The sequence below is a fragment of the Cervus canadensis genome, chromosome 4 (genome assembly GCF_019320065.1).
Source record: "Cervus canadensis isolate Bull #8, Minnesota chromosome 4, ASM1932006v1, whole genome shotgun sequence".
In the NCBI taxonomy this organism is placed as follows: Eukaryota; Metazoa; Chordata; class Mammalia; order Artiodactyla; family Cervidae; genus Cervus; species Cervus canadensis.
In genome coordinates, this window is record NC_057389.1 from 88,603,292 (window position 1) to 88,616,638 (window position 13,347).

A 13,347-nucleotide genomic window follows, 5' to 3' on the forward strand; every position below is an offset into this window, starting at 1 on the left:
CCCTGAAGCTTGGCTGCCTTGTGTGTGTGTGGAGGGGGGGCCTCCTGGGACCACAGCCTCCCTGTCTCCCACCCAGATCCAACCACAAGGCACTGGCCCACCAGAGAACGGAACATAAACAAGAGCTGCCCTTGTAGAACCCAGGGCTGGGGTTTTCAGCAGTGCATGCCACACACACACACACACACACACACACTCTCTCTCTCTCTCTCTCTCTCTCTCTCACTCACAGGACACAGAGACTGCCACTCACATGGGCTTAGAACCATGCGCAGACCTCCTTTGGGGGCATGCCCTGCCCCTCCTGTTTCCTTGCAGTGGGTATAGAAGATTCACTTGTCTCAACCTTGCCCTACGTGACCTCCCAGATGGCCCCACCCTCACTCTCACCTGCTCCGGTGGTCTTCCCACCCTGCCTGAGGGTTTTTCCTGCCTCTGAACACTTGGGGCCGGTCCGTTCTTCCAAGTTCAGGGCTTCTGGGTGCCGTAGACTTTTCGGCAGGATGTCTGGCTCCCCATCCACTGGATGCTATCAGCCCACCCCATTTGTGACAAGTACAGATGTTGCCAGACCCTGTGAGTGACCCCTGGGAGCAGAGTTGCCCTGGAGGGAGAATGCTGGTGTGGAATAAGGGAGGACACGCCAGTTTTCCTCAGAGCATTCCCATCTGGAAAATGGCGTCAGTATTGCCAACCTCAATACCCCAGAGGCGGTTCATCAACAGCAGCAATAATCACAAACCAGTCCACCAGAGCCATCACCAGATGCCAAGGCCAGTTCCCCAGGGGCAGCCATAGCCCCTGGCAACTCACCCCTGCCCCCACCAGGTAAATTTCCTAGCAAGCGAGCTCCCAGGGAGGAAAGACCCCTGGCAGCAGAGGTGCCCAGTAGGTGAAGCCCCAGGTAAGGGAGAGCTCCAGCCACCAAGGTCCCCAGATCCTCAGCAGTGCAGGCACCAGGCTGGCCAGCTCACTGGAACCAAGACGCGATACTGGGCACCGTCTGGTACCTGGACTCCTGCTGCAGCTTCCAGCAGGCCTTACAGAACATTAGGGCCCAGGAGAAGGACCGAGGCCGCAGTGTCTCCCGCCAGCGGAAGTACTTGAGGTAGCTGGCGTGGTCCTTGTCCAGTGCTAGCAAGTACTGCGCCAGGTCTTTGGGGCTCCGGAAGTCTTCGACATGGATGAAAGCTTTGGGTGGCAGAAACTGTTCATAGTTGACCCGGCTGGGCCCCAGGACCACTGGCACGGCCCATGCCTGCAGGGCGTTCTTCCACAGCTTCTCTGTGATGTAGTCGGGGTGCAGGGAGTTCTCAAAAGCCAGGTAGAACTTGTACTGGGACAGCTGCTTGGCCATGAGCTTGTAGGGCAGTGGCGTGTGGGAGCGCCCATACACATCCACTTGGAGGTGTGGCTTCAGCAGCTCGTAGTACTGCACCCTGGTAGAGTCTTTCCTCCAGTTGGACACCACCCAGGCCACCAGCTTGGTCTTGGCCGAGATGTTGAGCAGCGTCTCCACCGGCTGGCCAGACCACGGCTCGAGCCAGCCGTAGGGCATGAAGATATCTGAATCCCGGCGGTAGGACATGGTGAGGTTGAAGTAGCCATCTAGGTCCTTCAGTTTCAAGCAGTTGCTGGGCGATTCCATGCTGAACCAAACCCAGCGCTGGCCAGGGGGCCGCGGGGAAGGCGGGAGCTGCATCTGGGGCCGGTTGCTGACCTCCCGGTGGTGCACAAGGACCGCGTCCGCCTGAGGGTACTCGCTTCGGTTGACAGTCAGCTGGCAGTCAGCTGTGCCAGGCCACAACTCCGAACAGCGGGACAGAGCCACTGGCTGATTGAACGGCCACGTCCACAGCAGGACACGCAGGGGTGGGCGGGCGGAGGACCCCTCAGTGGCCTGGGAAGGGGCCCCCAGTTCAGAGACCCATGTGGGCTTGGGCTTGTCTTGAGACACACGCAGATAAGAGAAGAAGCACAGAGCCAAGAGCAGCTGCAGCAGCAGCCCGGGAAGACAGTGGTGCCAGGAGCACTTCACCTTGGCGCAGCCGGGTGGATACATGCTTTGGAGCAGCTGGGAGGAGGGGAGAGTGAACATGGCATCTTTGACAAGAAGGATAATAACACATGCCCAGGGACATCCCTGGTGGTCCAGCGGCTAAAGATGCTGAGCTCCCAATGCAGGGGCCTGGGGTTTGATCCCTGATCAGGGAACTAGATCCCGCATGCCACAACTAAAGATCCTGGCATGCCGCAATGAAGATTGACGATGCCTTGTCTCACAACTAAGACCTGGTACAGCCAAATAAAGAAATAAATCTTAAAAAAAAAAAACCCCAATAACACACAGGCCTAGTGGGCAGATGTGGGTTATTTCTATTTTACAGGTGAGAAAACGGAGGCTAAGGGACTCAGAGAAAACAGCAGAGCTGGCCCCAGAGTCCACGCTCTCCTACCCACCAGGTCACACAACCTCTTGACCTAGGGTACGTTCCAGTGGTTCTCAGGTCCCACCCTGACCTTGACTTTGCCCTTGCCCTTGCCCTTTCTTAGCTTCCCCAGAGTCTTCCCCAGCCTAGGGAGAAGACAGGGCTGGTTACGTGATGCTCCCCAGAACCCTGGAGTTGAGGCTTGGAGCCAAGGCTCTGTCTGGGAGGAGTACAATGGAATTATGTTAGAGGGCTCACCAGGCAGTATACGAGCTGGGGGAAAGGACATTCCTGGTGGACTAAACAGCCAATGCCGAGGCCCGAAGGTGACAGTGAACCTGAACAGTTTGCGGGGAGAAGACAGGAAGTGCTTAGGGAATAAGCACTCAAGACACCTCCCATCCCTGGTCACGCACTAGGGGATCCTGGGTGTCTCTTGGTCCACTCCATGGTCCTTTCTGTTCTTGCAAGCTGTCATAAAGCCCTCCCAGACTCCAGATCCCAACCGCGGGAGCAGAAATCTAGGACCTTAGCCCTGTGCCCCTCCACTTCCTGCGGCCATGGAGTCGCCCTTTTTACAGATGAGAAAACAGAGGTTCAGAGCAATAGGTATGTCTCTTGCCCCAAAACACAAAGCTGGAGCACTTATGATCCAGAATCCGAACTTTCCTCTTTTAATGTAATTGCAAACTCCTTTCCCGTGTTCAGATTGGCTAGTTGTCCGTGACTGTAGTTTCAGTCTGTCTGCCTCCTGACCCCCTCTCTCAGTGCCTACCGTCTTACCTGGGTTTCTCTTACCTTGGACTCGGGGTCTCTCTTCATGGCTGTTCCAGCAAAGCGCAGCCGCTGCTCCTTACCCCAGACACGGGGTAGCTCCTCTCGGCCACCTCCCCTGACCTCGGGCGCAGGGTAGCTCCTCTTGGCTGTGCTTGTGCACCGTCGCAGCCGCCGCCGCACTCAAATTCTGAAAGAGATGGGCATACCAGACCACCTGACCTGCCTCTTGAGAAACCTACATGCAGGTCAGAAAGCAACAGTTAGAACTGGACATGGAACTGGCTCCAAATAGGAAAAGGAGTACGTCAAGGCTGTATATTGTCACCCTGCTTATTTAACTTATATGCAGAGTACATCGTGAGAAACGCTGGGCTGGAGGAAGCACAAGCTGGAATCAAGATTGCCGGGAGAAATATCAATAACCTCAGATATGCAGATGACACCACCCTTATGGCAGAAAGTGAAGAGGAACTAAAGAGCCTCTTGATGAAAGTGAAAGAGGAGAGTGAAAAAGTTGGCTTAAAGCTCAACATTCAGAAAACTAAGATCATGGCATCTGGTCCCATTACTTCATGGGAAATAGATGGGGAAACAGTGGAAACAGTGTCAGACTTTATTTTTCTGGGCTCCAAAATCACTGCAGATGGTGATTGCAGCAATGAAATTAAAAGACGCTTACTCCTTGGAAGGAAAGTTATGACCAACCTAGATAGTATATTAAAAAGCAGAGACATTACTTTGCCAACAAAGGTCCGTCTAGTCAGGGCTATGGTTTTTCCAGTGGTCCTGTATGGATGTGAGAGTTGGACTGTGAAGAAAGCTGAGTGCCGAAGAATTGATGCTTTTGAACTGTGGTGTTGGAGAAGACTCTCGAGAGTCCCTTGGACTGCAAGGAGATCCAACCAGTCCATCCTAAAGGAGATCAGTCCTGGGTGTTCACTGGAAGGACTGATGTTGAAGCTGAAACTCCAATACGTTGGCCACCTCATGCGAAAAGCTGACTCACTGGAAAAGACCCTGATGCTGGGAGGAATTGGGGGCAGGAGGAGAAGGGGATGACAGCGGATGAGATGTTTGGATGGCATCACCGACTCAATGGACATGGGTTTGGGTGGACTCCGGGAGTTGGTGATGGACAGGGAGGCCTGGCGTGCTGCGGTTCATGGGATTGCAAAGAGTCGGACACGACTGAGCGACTGAACTGAACTGAACTGAACTCCCGTGTTGCACGTGGAGCTCCAGTCTACAGCCTGGTGCTGTCTGCAAGAATGTTCTGCTATCGTGGAAATATTTGTCTGCCCCATAGGGTGCACCCCTCTGGCTCTCGAGCCCTTGAAATATAGCAGTTGTGTTGGATGAACTGTTAGCATTAAGCTAAATTAAATTAAGAAAAGCTTCCCTATTCTGTACATTGAAGACAATTTCAAGATAAAAAGTAAAAACATTGGTGGGTCCAATGGTTTAAAACTGTACTTCCACTGCAGGGAGCATGGGTTCAAACCCTGGTCAGGGAACTAGATCCCACATGCCCAAGATGAGGCAAAAAAAAAAAAAAAAAACCAACCCAAATGTCCACCTGCCCCCTGCAACAAAACTCCACCAAAATCAGCCTCTGATAGCCAATTCAACAACTGGAAATCCTGACAGAATATTTGAGACATCTTGGAGGGGCAAATCTGCTCCCACAGGACATTTTTACAAAGTCTAATTAAAGATCAAGGATCTACAATGAAAAGTGAGTGTCCGGATTAGGTGTGCTATTGGTGTAAGATACACTCCAGTTTCTAAGACTTGGGCTTCCCCAGTGGCTCAGCGGTATAGAATCTGCCTACAGTGCAGGAGACACAGGAGACGTGGGTTCGATCCCTGGGTCAGGAAGATCCCCTGGAGGAGGAAATGGCAATGCACTCCAGTATTCTTGCCAGGAAAATCCCATAGACTGGTGGGCTACAGTCCATAGGGTTGCAAAAAGTTGGACACAACTGAGTGACTGAGCACACATTCCAAGACTTGGGATGCAAATGGGACTAAAATTATCTCAGTACTTCTGTCGATTTCACATTGGAATAATACTAGCTTGGAACTGCCCTGGTGGGCCAGTGGTTAGTACTCTGCACTCTCACTGCTGAGGGCAAGGGTTCCATCCCTGGTCGGGGAACTAAGATGCCACATGCTGTGCAGTACAGTTCAATTCAGTTCAGTCGCTCAGTCGTGTCCGACTCTGCGATCCCATGAATCACAGCACACCAGGCCTCCCTGTCCATCACCAACTCCCGGAGTCCACCCAAACCCATGTCCATCGACTCAGTGATGCCGTCCAGCCATCTCATCCTTTGTTGTCCCCTTCTCCTCCTGCCCCCAATCCTTCCCAGCATCAGGGTCTTTTCCAATGAGTCAGCTTTTCGCATGAGGTGGCCAACGTATTGGAGTTTCAGCTTCAACATCAGTCCTTCCAGTGAACACCCAGGACTGATCTCCTTTAGGATGGACTGGTTGGATCTCCTTGCAGTCCAAGGGACTCTCGAGAGTCTTCTCCAACACCACAGTTCAAAAGCATCAATTCTTCGGCACTCAGCTTTCTTCACAGTCCAACTCTCACATCCATACAGGACCACTGGAAAAACCATAGCCTTAACTAGACAGACCTTTGTTGGCAAAGTAATGTCTCTGCTTTTAAATATACTATCTAGGTTGGTCATAACTTTCCTTCCAAGGAGTAAGCATCTTTTAATTTCATTGCTGCAATCACCATCTGCAGTGATTTTGGAGCCCAGAAAAATAAAGTCTGACACTGTTTCCACTGTTTCCCCATCTATTTCCCATGAAGTGATGGGACCAGATGCCATGATCTTAGTTTTCTGAATGTTGAGCTTTAAGCCAACTTTTTCACTCTCCTCTTTCACTTTCATCAAGAGGCTCTTTAGTTCCTCTTCACTTTCTGCCATAAGGGTGGTGTCATCTGCATATCTGAGGTTATTGATATTTCTCCCGGCAATCTTGATTCCAGCTTGTGCTTCCTCCAGCCCAGCGTTTCTCATGATGTACTCTGCATATAAGTTAAATAAGCAGGGTGACAATATACAGCCTTGACGTACTCCTTTTCTATTTGGAACCAGCCTGTTGTTCCATGTCCAGTTCTAACTGTTGCTTTCTGACCTACATATAGGTTTCTCAAGAGGCAGGTCAGGTGGTCTGGAATTCCCATCTCTTTAAGAATTTTCCACAGTTTATTGTCATCCACACAGCCGAAGGCTTTGGCGTAGTCAATAAAGCAGAAATAGATGTTTTTCTGGAACTCTCTTACTTTTTCGATGATCCAGCAGATGTTGGCAATTTGATCTCTGGTTCCTCTGCCTTTTCTAAAACCAGCTTGAACATCTGGAAGTTCACGGTTCACGTATTGCTGAAGCCTGGCTTGGAGAATTTTGAGCATTACTTTACTAGCGTGTGAGATGAGTGCAATTGTGTGGTAGTTTGAGCATTCTTTGACATTGCCTTTCTTTGGGATTGGAATGAAAACTGACTTTTCCAGTCCTGTGGCCACTGCTGAGTTTTCCAAATCTGCTGGCATATTGAGTGCAGCACTTTCATAGCATCATCTTTCAGGATTTGAAATAGCTCAACGATCACCTCCACTAGCTTTGTTTGTAGTGATGCTTTGTAAGGCCCACTTAACTTCCAGGCCCACATCCATTCCAGGATGTCTGACTCTAGGTGAGTGATCACACCATCATAATTATCTGGGTCGTGAAGATCTTTTTTGTACATTTCTTCTGTGTATTCTTGCCACCTGTTCTTATTATCTTCTGCTTCTGTTAGATCCATACCATTTCTGTCCTTTATCGAGCCCATCTTGGCATGAAATATTCCCTTGGTATCTCCAATTTTCTTGAAGAGATCTCCAGTCCTTCCCATTCTGTTGTTTTCCTCTATTTCTTTGCATTGATCACCGAGGAAGGCTTTTTTATCTCTCCTTGCTATTCTTTGGAACTCTGCATTCAGACGGGAATATCTTTCCTTTTCTCTTTTGCTTTTCACTTCTCTTCTTTCCACAGCTATTTGTAAGGCCTCCTCAGACAGCCATTTTGCGTTTTTGCATTTCTTTTCCATGGGGATGGTCTTAATCCCTGTCTCCTATACAGTGTCACGAACCTCCGTCCATAGTTCATCAGGTACTCTGTCTATCAGATCTAGTCTCTTAAATCTATTTCTCACTTCCACTGTATAATCATAAGGGATTTGATTTAGGTCATACCTGAATGGTCTAGTGGTTTTCCCTACTTTCTTCAATTTAAGTCTGAATTTGGCAATAAGGAGTTCATGATCTGAGCCACAGGTAGCTCCTGGTCTTGTTTTTGCTGACTGTATAGAGCTTCTCCATCTTTGGCTGCAAAGAATATAATCAATCTGATTTTGGTGTTGACCATCTGGTGATGTTCATGTGTAGTCTTCTCTTGTGTTGTTGGAAGAGGGTGTTTGCTATGACCAGTGTGTTTTCTTGGCAAAACTCTATTAGCCTTTGCCCTGCTTCATTCTGGACTTCAAGGCCAAATTTGCCTGTAACTCCAGGTGTTTCCTGACTACCTGCCTTTGCATTCCAGTCCCCTGTAATGAAAAGGACATCTTTTTTGGGTGTTAGTTCTAAGAGGTCTTGTAGGTCTTCATAGAACCGTTCAACTTCAGCTTCTTCAGTGTTACTGGTTGGGGCATAGGCTTGGATTACCATGATATTGAATGGTTTGTCTTGAAAACGAACAGAGATCATTCTGTCATTTTTGAGACTGCATCCAAGTACTGCATTTTGGACTCTTTTGTTGACCATGATGGCTACTCCATTTCTTCTAAGGGGTTCCTGCCCACAATAGTAGATATAATGGTCATCTGAGTTAAATTCACCCATTCCAGTCCATCTTAGTTCGCTGATTCCTAGAATGTCAACGTTCACTCTTGCCATCTCCTATTTGACCACTTCCAATTTGCCTTGATTCATGGACCTAACATTCCAGGTTCCTATGCAATATTGCTCTTTACAGCATCAGACCTTGTGTCTATGACCAGTCACCTCCACAACTGGGTATTGTTTTTGCTTTGGTTCCATCCCTTCATTCTTTCTGGAGTTATTTCTCCACTGATCTCCAGTAGCATATTGGGCACCTACCGACCTGGGGAATTGATCTTTCAGTGTCCTATCTTTTTGCCTTTTCATACTGCTGCACGGGCGCAAGAGGGCTGAGAGGAGCTACTCCACGTTCAAGGTCAGGAGGGGCGGCCGTGAGGAGATACCTCATCCAAGATAAGGAGCATCGGCTGCGCTTTGCTGGAGCAGCCGTGAAGAGATACTCCACGTCCAAGGTAAGAGAAACCCAAGTAAGACCGTAAGTATTGCAAGAGGGCGTCAGAGGGCAGACACGCTGAAATCATAATCACAGAAAACTAGCCAATCTAGTTTTGGCTAACTGGCTAAACTAACCAACCTAGTTTTGGCTAGACCGGCTAAACGAGCAGGCCACAGCCTCGTCTAACTCAATGAAACTAAGCCATGCTGTGTGGGGCCACCCAAGATGGACGGGTCATGGTGGAGAGTTCTGACAGAATGTGGTCCACTGGAGAAGGGAATGGCAAACCACTTCAGTATTCTTGCCTTGAGAACGCCATGAACAGTATGAAAAGGCAAAAATATAGGACATGCTGTGCAGTGCAGCCAAAAAAATTAAAGAAGACTCTGATGGCTGGTGGGCTACTTCTGTTGGGCATAGCCGGTATAACCCTCCAAGTGTGGGATGGAGGAGCTGGCAGGTGGCCTCAGGTGATGAAAAGGGAGTGGGATCTAGAATTACGTGTTCACACCAGAGTTTCTGGAAAGAGACCCAAAAGACAAACCTTTGGGGAAAGAACCCCAGGCAGGAGCAGGAAGGAGGCTGAACTCTGACCACAACCTACTTTGTGCAGCTGGGGTTTGGGGCCATGCACAGAAGGTTAGTGTGTGGAAATGCACTTAAAATGAATATAGTCGTTTGTCCTGGGTTTATAGCAGCTCCTCCTAGGAGGCACAGAGGCCCTTGTCAGGGAGGAGGAGCCTGGATCGGGGGATGGGGGTTGGGGAGGCCAGGGCTGAGATTCCACCCAGCTGGAACCTGGGATATTTTTTTCCCCGAAAGGAATTGAAAAATGCCATGATGCCGGGACACCATAAAGATCAGATAAACAGAACAAAATCCACCCCCTTCTCCCCGCAACTCAGGTCCTCTCCCCACGGGATGGGGTGGGAAAGAGGAAGGGCTCTAGGGTGCTGATGGGGGCCAAGAAGCAGTGGGGGTTCTAAGCCAGAGCTTTGCCAGCAAGAGACAGATTGACAGAAACAGAGAGAAACGCAGCTCCTCCCGGTTTGGCAAATCAATCAGAACTGCCCACACCCGCTCCACCTCTGGTGCACCTGGTACCCAGAAAGACCCCTGGGAGGGACTTCCCTGGTGGTCCAGTACCATGGATAGGACTCTCCCTGCCAGTGCAAGGGGCACAGGTTCAATCAAGAGCCCACGTGAAGCAACTAAACCTGGGGCACCACAACTGCAGAGCCCGAGCTCTAGAGCCCTCGAGCGGCGACTGCTGAAGTCCTGTGCCTAGAGCCCGTGTTCTGCAACAAAACACCACAATGAGAAGCCCGCACACCACATCTAGCGAGGAGACCCTGCTCACCGCAACTAGAGAAAGCCCATGCACAGCACCAAAGACCCAGCACAGCCAAAACACCAAAAATGTCTGGGAGTACAGCCTGCAAGCCCTTCCCAGGGGCGATCAGTGCCTCCAGGGAGAGGGGACGTGTTCCTCAGTGGGCCTTACCTGGAGGGGTGGCGTGCAGGGCAGACAGCAGCCGACCAGGAGGCTTAGGGCCGAGGAACAGCTGGTCACCTTGGGAGGGGATGAGGTGGCTCCAGGGAGGAGAAGGAAGTGGACCTAAGGAGCAACATAAATCAGCCCAGTTCCACCACACCTGCAGTCAGATGACGCAGGGTATCCTGTCCCATGAACCAGGCCATCGTTTAGTAGCAAAGGAGGGACTTGGCTAATCTCTCCCATATGGCCTGATGATATGGCCACCTCTTCATTCCGTCTCAGTCAGCAAATGTTTCTTGAGCACCTGCTACGTGTCAGGCCCCAGGAATATGGCAGGAAGCAAGTGGGTGAAAGAGATAACCCATAAGGAAACTTGTAAAAACACAAATTACAGATTTCAAGAGCTTTCTTAGTGGTTCAGTACTTAAGAATCCACCCTGCAATGCAGGGGACGCAGGTTCAAGCCCTGGTTGGGGAACTAAGATCCCACATGCTGTGGAGCAAATAAGTCCTTGTGCCAGACTCCTGAGCCCATGAGCCACAACTAGAGAGTCCAGGAATCACAACAAAAGGTCCTGCATGATGCAGCAAAGCTCCTGTGTGCCACAGCTAAGACCCGACACAGCCAAATAAATAAATACTCTTTTAAAATGTCTACTGGATCAATACTAAAAATAAATAAATTGAGAAAAAGAGGCTGCAGCCTGGTCTGGACTTCTCCCAGATGTGTGAGTTGGGGGCTAAAGCCCCATTAGAATTCTCTAGCTAGGGCTTCCCTGGTGGCTCAGTGGTAAAGAATCTGCCTACCAGTGTAGGAGACATGAGTTCCATTCCTGGTTCAGGAAGATCCCACATGCAGTGGAGCAAGTAAGTCTGTGCGTCACAACCCCTAAGCCTGTGCTCTAGAGCCCGGGAACCGCAACTACTGAAGCCTATGCACCCTCCAGCCCATGCCTCACGACAGAAGCCACTGTGATGAGAAGCCAGTATACCGCAGCGAGAGAGTAGCCGCCGCTCGCCACAACTAGAAAAAAGCTTGCACAGCAAGGAAGAGCCAGCACAGCCAAAAACAAATAATAATACAATTAAAAAAAAAAGAAATTTCTAACTAAAAAGCAGTATGGGAGAGCTTTCCAGGAAGAAGGGACAGCCTGTGCAAAGGCCCTGAGACAGCAAGGAACGGCAGCATTGGAGGGGATCCAGGAAGCCTGGGTGCTCAGGAGCAGGAAGTGAGGTCGGCTACATTGAGCTGCACCTGGCTGTGGTCAGAAATGGGCATTTAACACAGGGGCGACAGAGGGGCCATGGGGAGCTTCCAGTGGGGCTGCCACCACCACAGAGACTCCTGTTTGAGATGCTCTTTCAGGCTGTCACGGTGGGGACAGACTATTGCGAGGGGAGGGAAGCAGGGCAAAGGCAGGGATGCTGGGAGGAGGAGGCTGTGGCAGGTGGGTGAAAGCGCAAGGGACAGCTCCCATGTGCTATAACTCCTCTGTTCACAGATGAGAAATCGTTTCCGTGAGGCTGCTTCATGCTGCCTGGACATCCACCATCGGAGTGTCCCGGAGGCTCCAGGAGGCTGAACATCCACCAGGGCAGGGCATTTGTAACAGGGAAGAGTAAGTGTTAAATTTTTTTGGCTGCACCATGTGATATGTGGGATCTTGGTTCCTATACTAGAGCTCAAACCCGCATCCCTTGCAGTGGAAATGTGGAGTCTTAACCACTGGACCATAAAGGAAGCCCTGGGAAGAACAAACCTGACTCTGTATTAAGGCATAATCCTCCTAGACTTCAGACAATACTACAAAGCTACAGTAATCAAAATAGCATGGTACTGGCACAGAAATAGACATATGGATCAATGGAAGAGAATAGTAAGCCCAGAAATAGGCCCACACCCATATGGTCAATCAATCTTCAACTAAAGAGGCAAAAAATATACAATGGAAAAAGACAGTCTCTTCAGTAAGTGGTGCTGGGAAAGTTGGACAGCCACACATAAATCAATGAAGTTAGAACATTCCCTAACACCATATACAAAAATAAACTAAAAATGGCTTAAAGACCTAAATATAAGACATGACATCATAAAACGCCTAGAAGGGAGCATAGACAAAACATTTTCTGACATAAGTTGCACCAGTGTTTTCTTAGGTCAGGCTCCCAAGGCAATAGAAATAAAAAACAAAAATAAACAAATGGGGCCTAATCAAACGTACAAGCTTTTGCACAGCAAAGGAAACCATAAACAAAATGAAAAGACAACTTACAGAATGGGAGAAAATATTTGCGAATGACGCAACTGACATGTGTTCTGCCCATAGTCCAAGTCCCCAGTCGGGAAAGAAGACTCCTCGAAACAATGCAACTCGCAATAGGGGAATTTATTACTGACTGGAGCCAGGGCCCCCCGCCCTCACCAAGTGTGTGAGGACAAAAGGCCCCGAGCCCCAGTTCTCTCCGGTATTTATTAGGTCAAAACAAGCAGCAGGTAGTTGGCACAGTTGGATTGGTTACACAGTGTGTAGTTGGCGCAAGCTGATCGGTTACACAGTCGCAAGGTAATTTTTGTTGGCCCTACTTGGGGCTTTCAGCTTTCCCCTGATAGGTTCCCTTTCTTCTGGCTAGGCATATGTTGATTGGCTGGCTCCAGGAGGCCTGATAATTATGTTACCTGGGGAAACCAGGCCTACTCCTAATCTAGGCTGCCTGCCATGGCGTTAGCCATGACAGCCTCACACATGGACCTAATCTCCAAAATATACAAACAGCTTATACAGCTCAACAACAAAAATACAACCCAATCAAAAAACAGGCAGAAGACCTAACTAAACATTTCTCCAAAGAAGAAACAGAGATGGTCAGTAGGCACATGAAAAGATGCTCAACACCGCTAATTATTAGAGAAATGCAAATCAAAACTACCATGAGCTGCCACCTCACACTGGTCAGAATGTTACCGAAAATGGAAGTCTGTGTGCCCGACACACAGTGAGGTCCATCAATACTAAACCATTGAAGTCTGGAACAGAGAAAGGTTTATCATAGGGCCGTGGAAGGAGATGGCCATGCCCTAAGAACCCCCAAAGTCACTGAAAGCCTTCAGCAAGCCCCTTTAAAGCAAAATGTGAGGGAGGGGCTTGGTGAGTTGTTGCAAACTTCTTGGTGTCAGATCCTTTGTTCATGAAGTCAGGTCATGGTCAGGTAATGATGTTCCTGTAAATCTCTACCAAACGAATGTCATTCTCTGTCCTAACAAAAAAGGGCCAGGTCCCAAGACAGCTGACACCTTCCAAAGTCCCTG

The 13,347-nt window shown here is 49.5% G+C and overlaps 1 protein-coding gene across 3 annotated transcripts; it reads right to left on the reverse strand.

Moving 5' to 3' along the window:
• Window positions 1-647: 647 nt before the first annotated feature.
• Window positions 648-12,529, reverse strand: LOC122440278 (3-galactosyl-N-acetylglucosaminide 4-alpha-L-fucosyltransferase FUT3). 3 transcript variants are annotated; one of them, XM_043466323.1, is made up of 3 exons: window positions 12,314-12,529; window positions 10,047-10,160; window positions 648-2,074 (listed from the first exon to the last, which is right to left on the reverse strand). In XM_043466323.1, exons 1-3 carry the CDS (start codon window positions 12,350-12,352, stop codon window positions 971-973), a joined length of 1,257 nt encoding a protein of 418 aa, XP_043322258.1. In that variant the 5' UTR covers window positions 12,353-12,529; the 3' UTR covers window positions 648-970. The 3 variants fall into 3 exon arrangements, with proteins under 3 accessions (XP_043322258.1, XP_043322259.1, XP_043322260.1); XM_043466324.1 differs by lacking the exon at window positions 12,314-12,529 and adding an exon at window positions 3,228-3,393; XM_043466325.1 differs by lacking the exons at window positions 10,047-10,160; window positions 12,314-12,529 and adding exons at window positions 3,228-3,393; window positions 6,511-6,557.
• Between the last annotated feature and the right edge of the window lie 818 nt (window positions 12,530-13,347).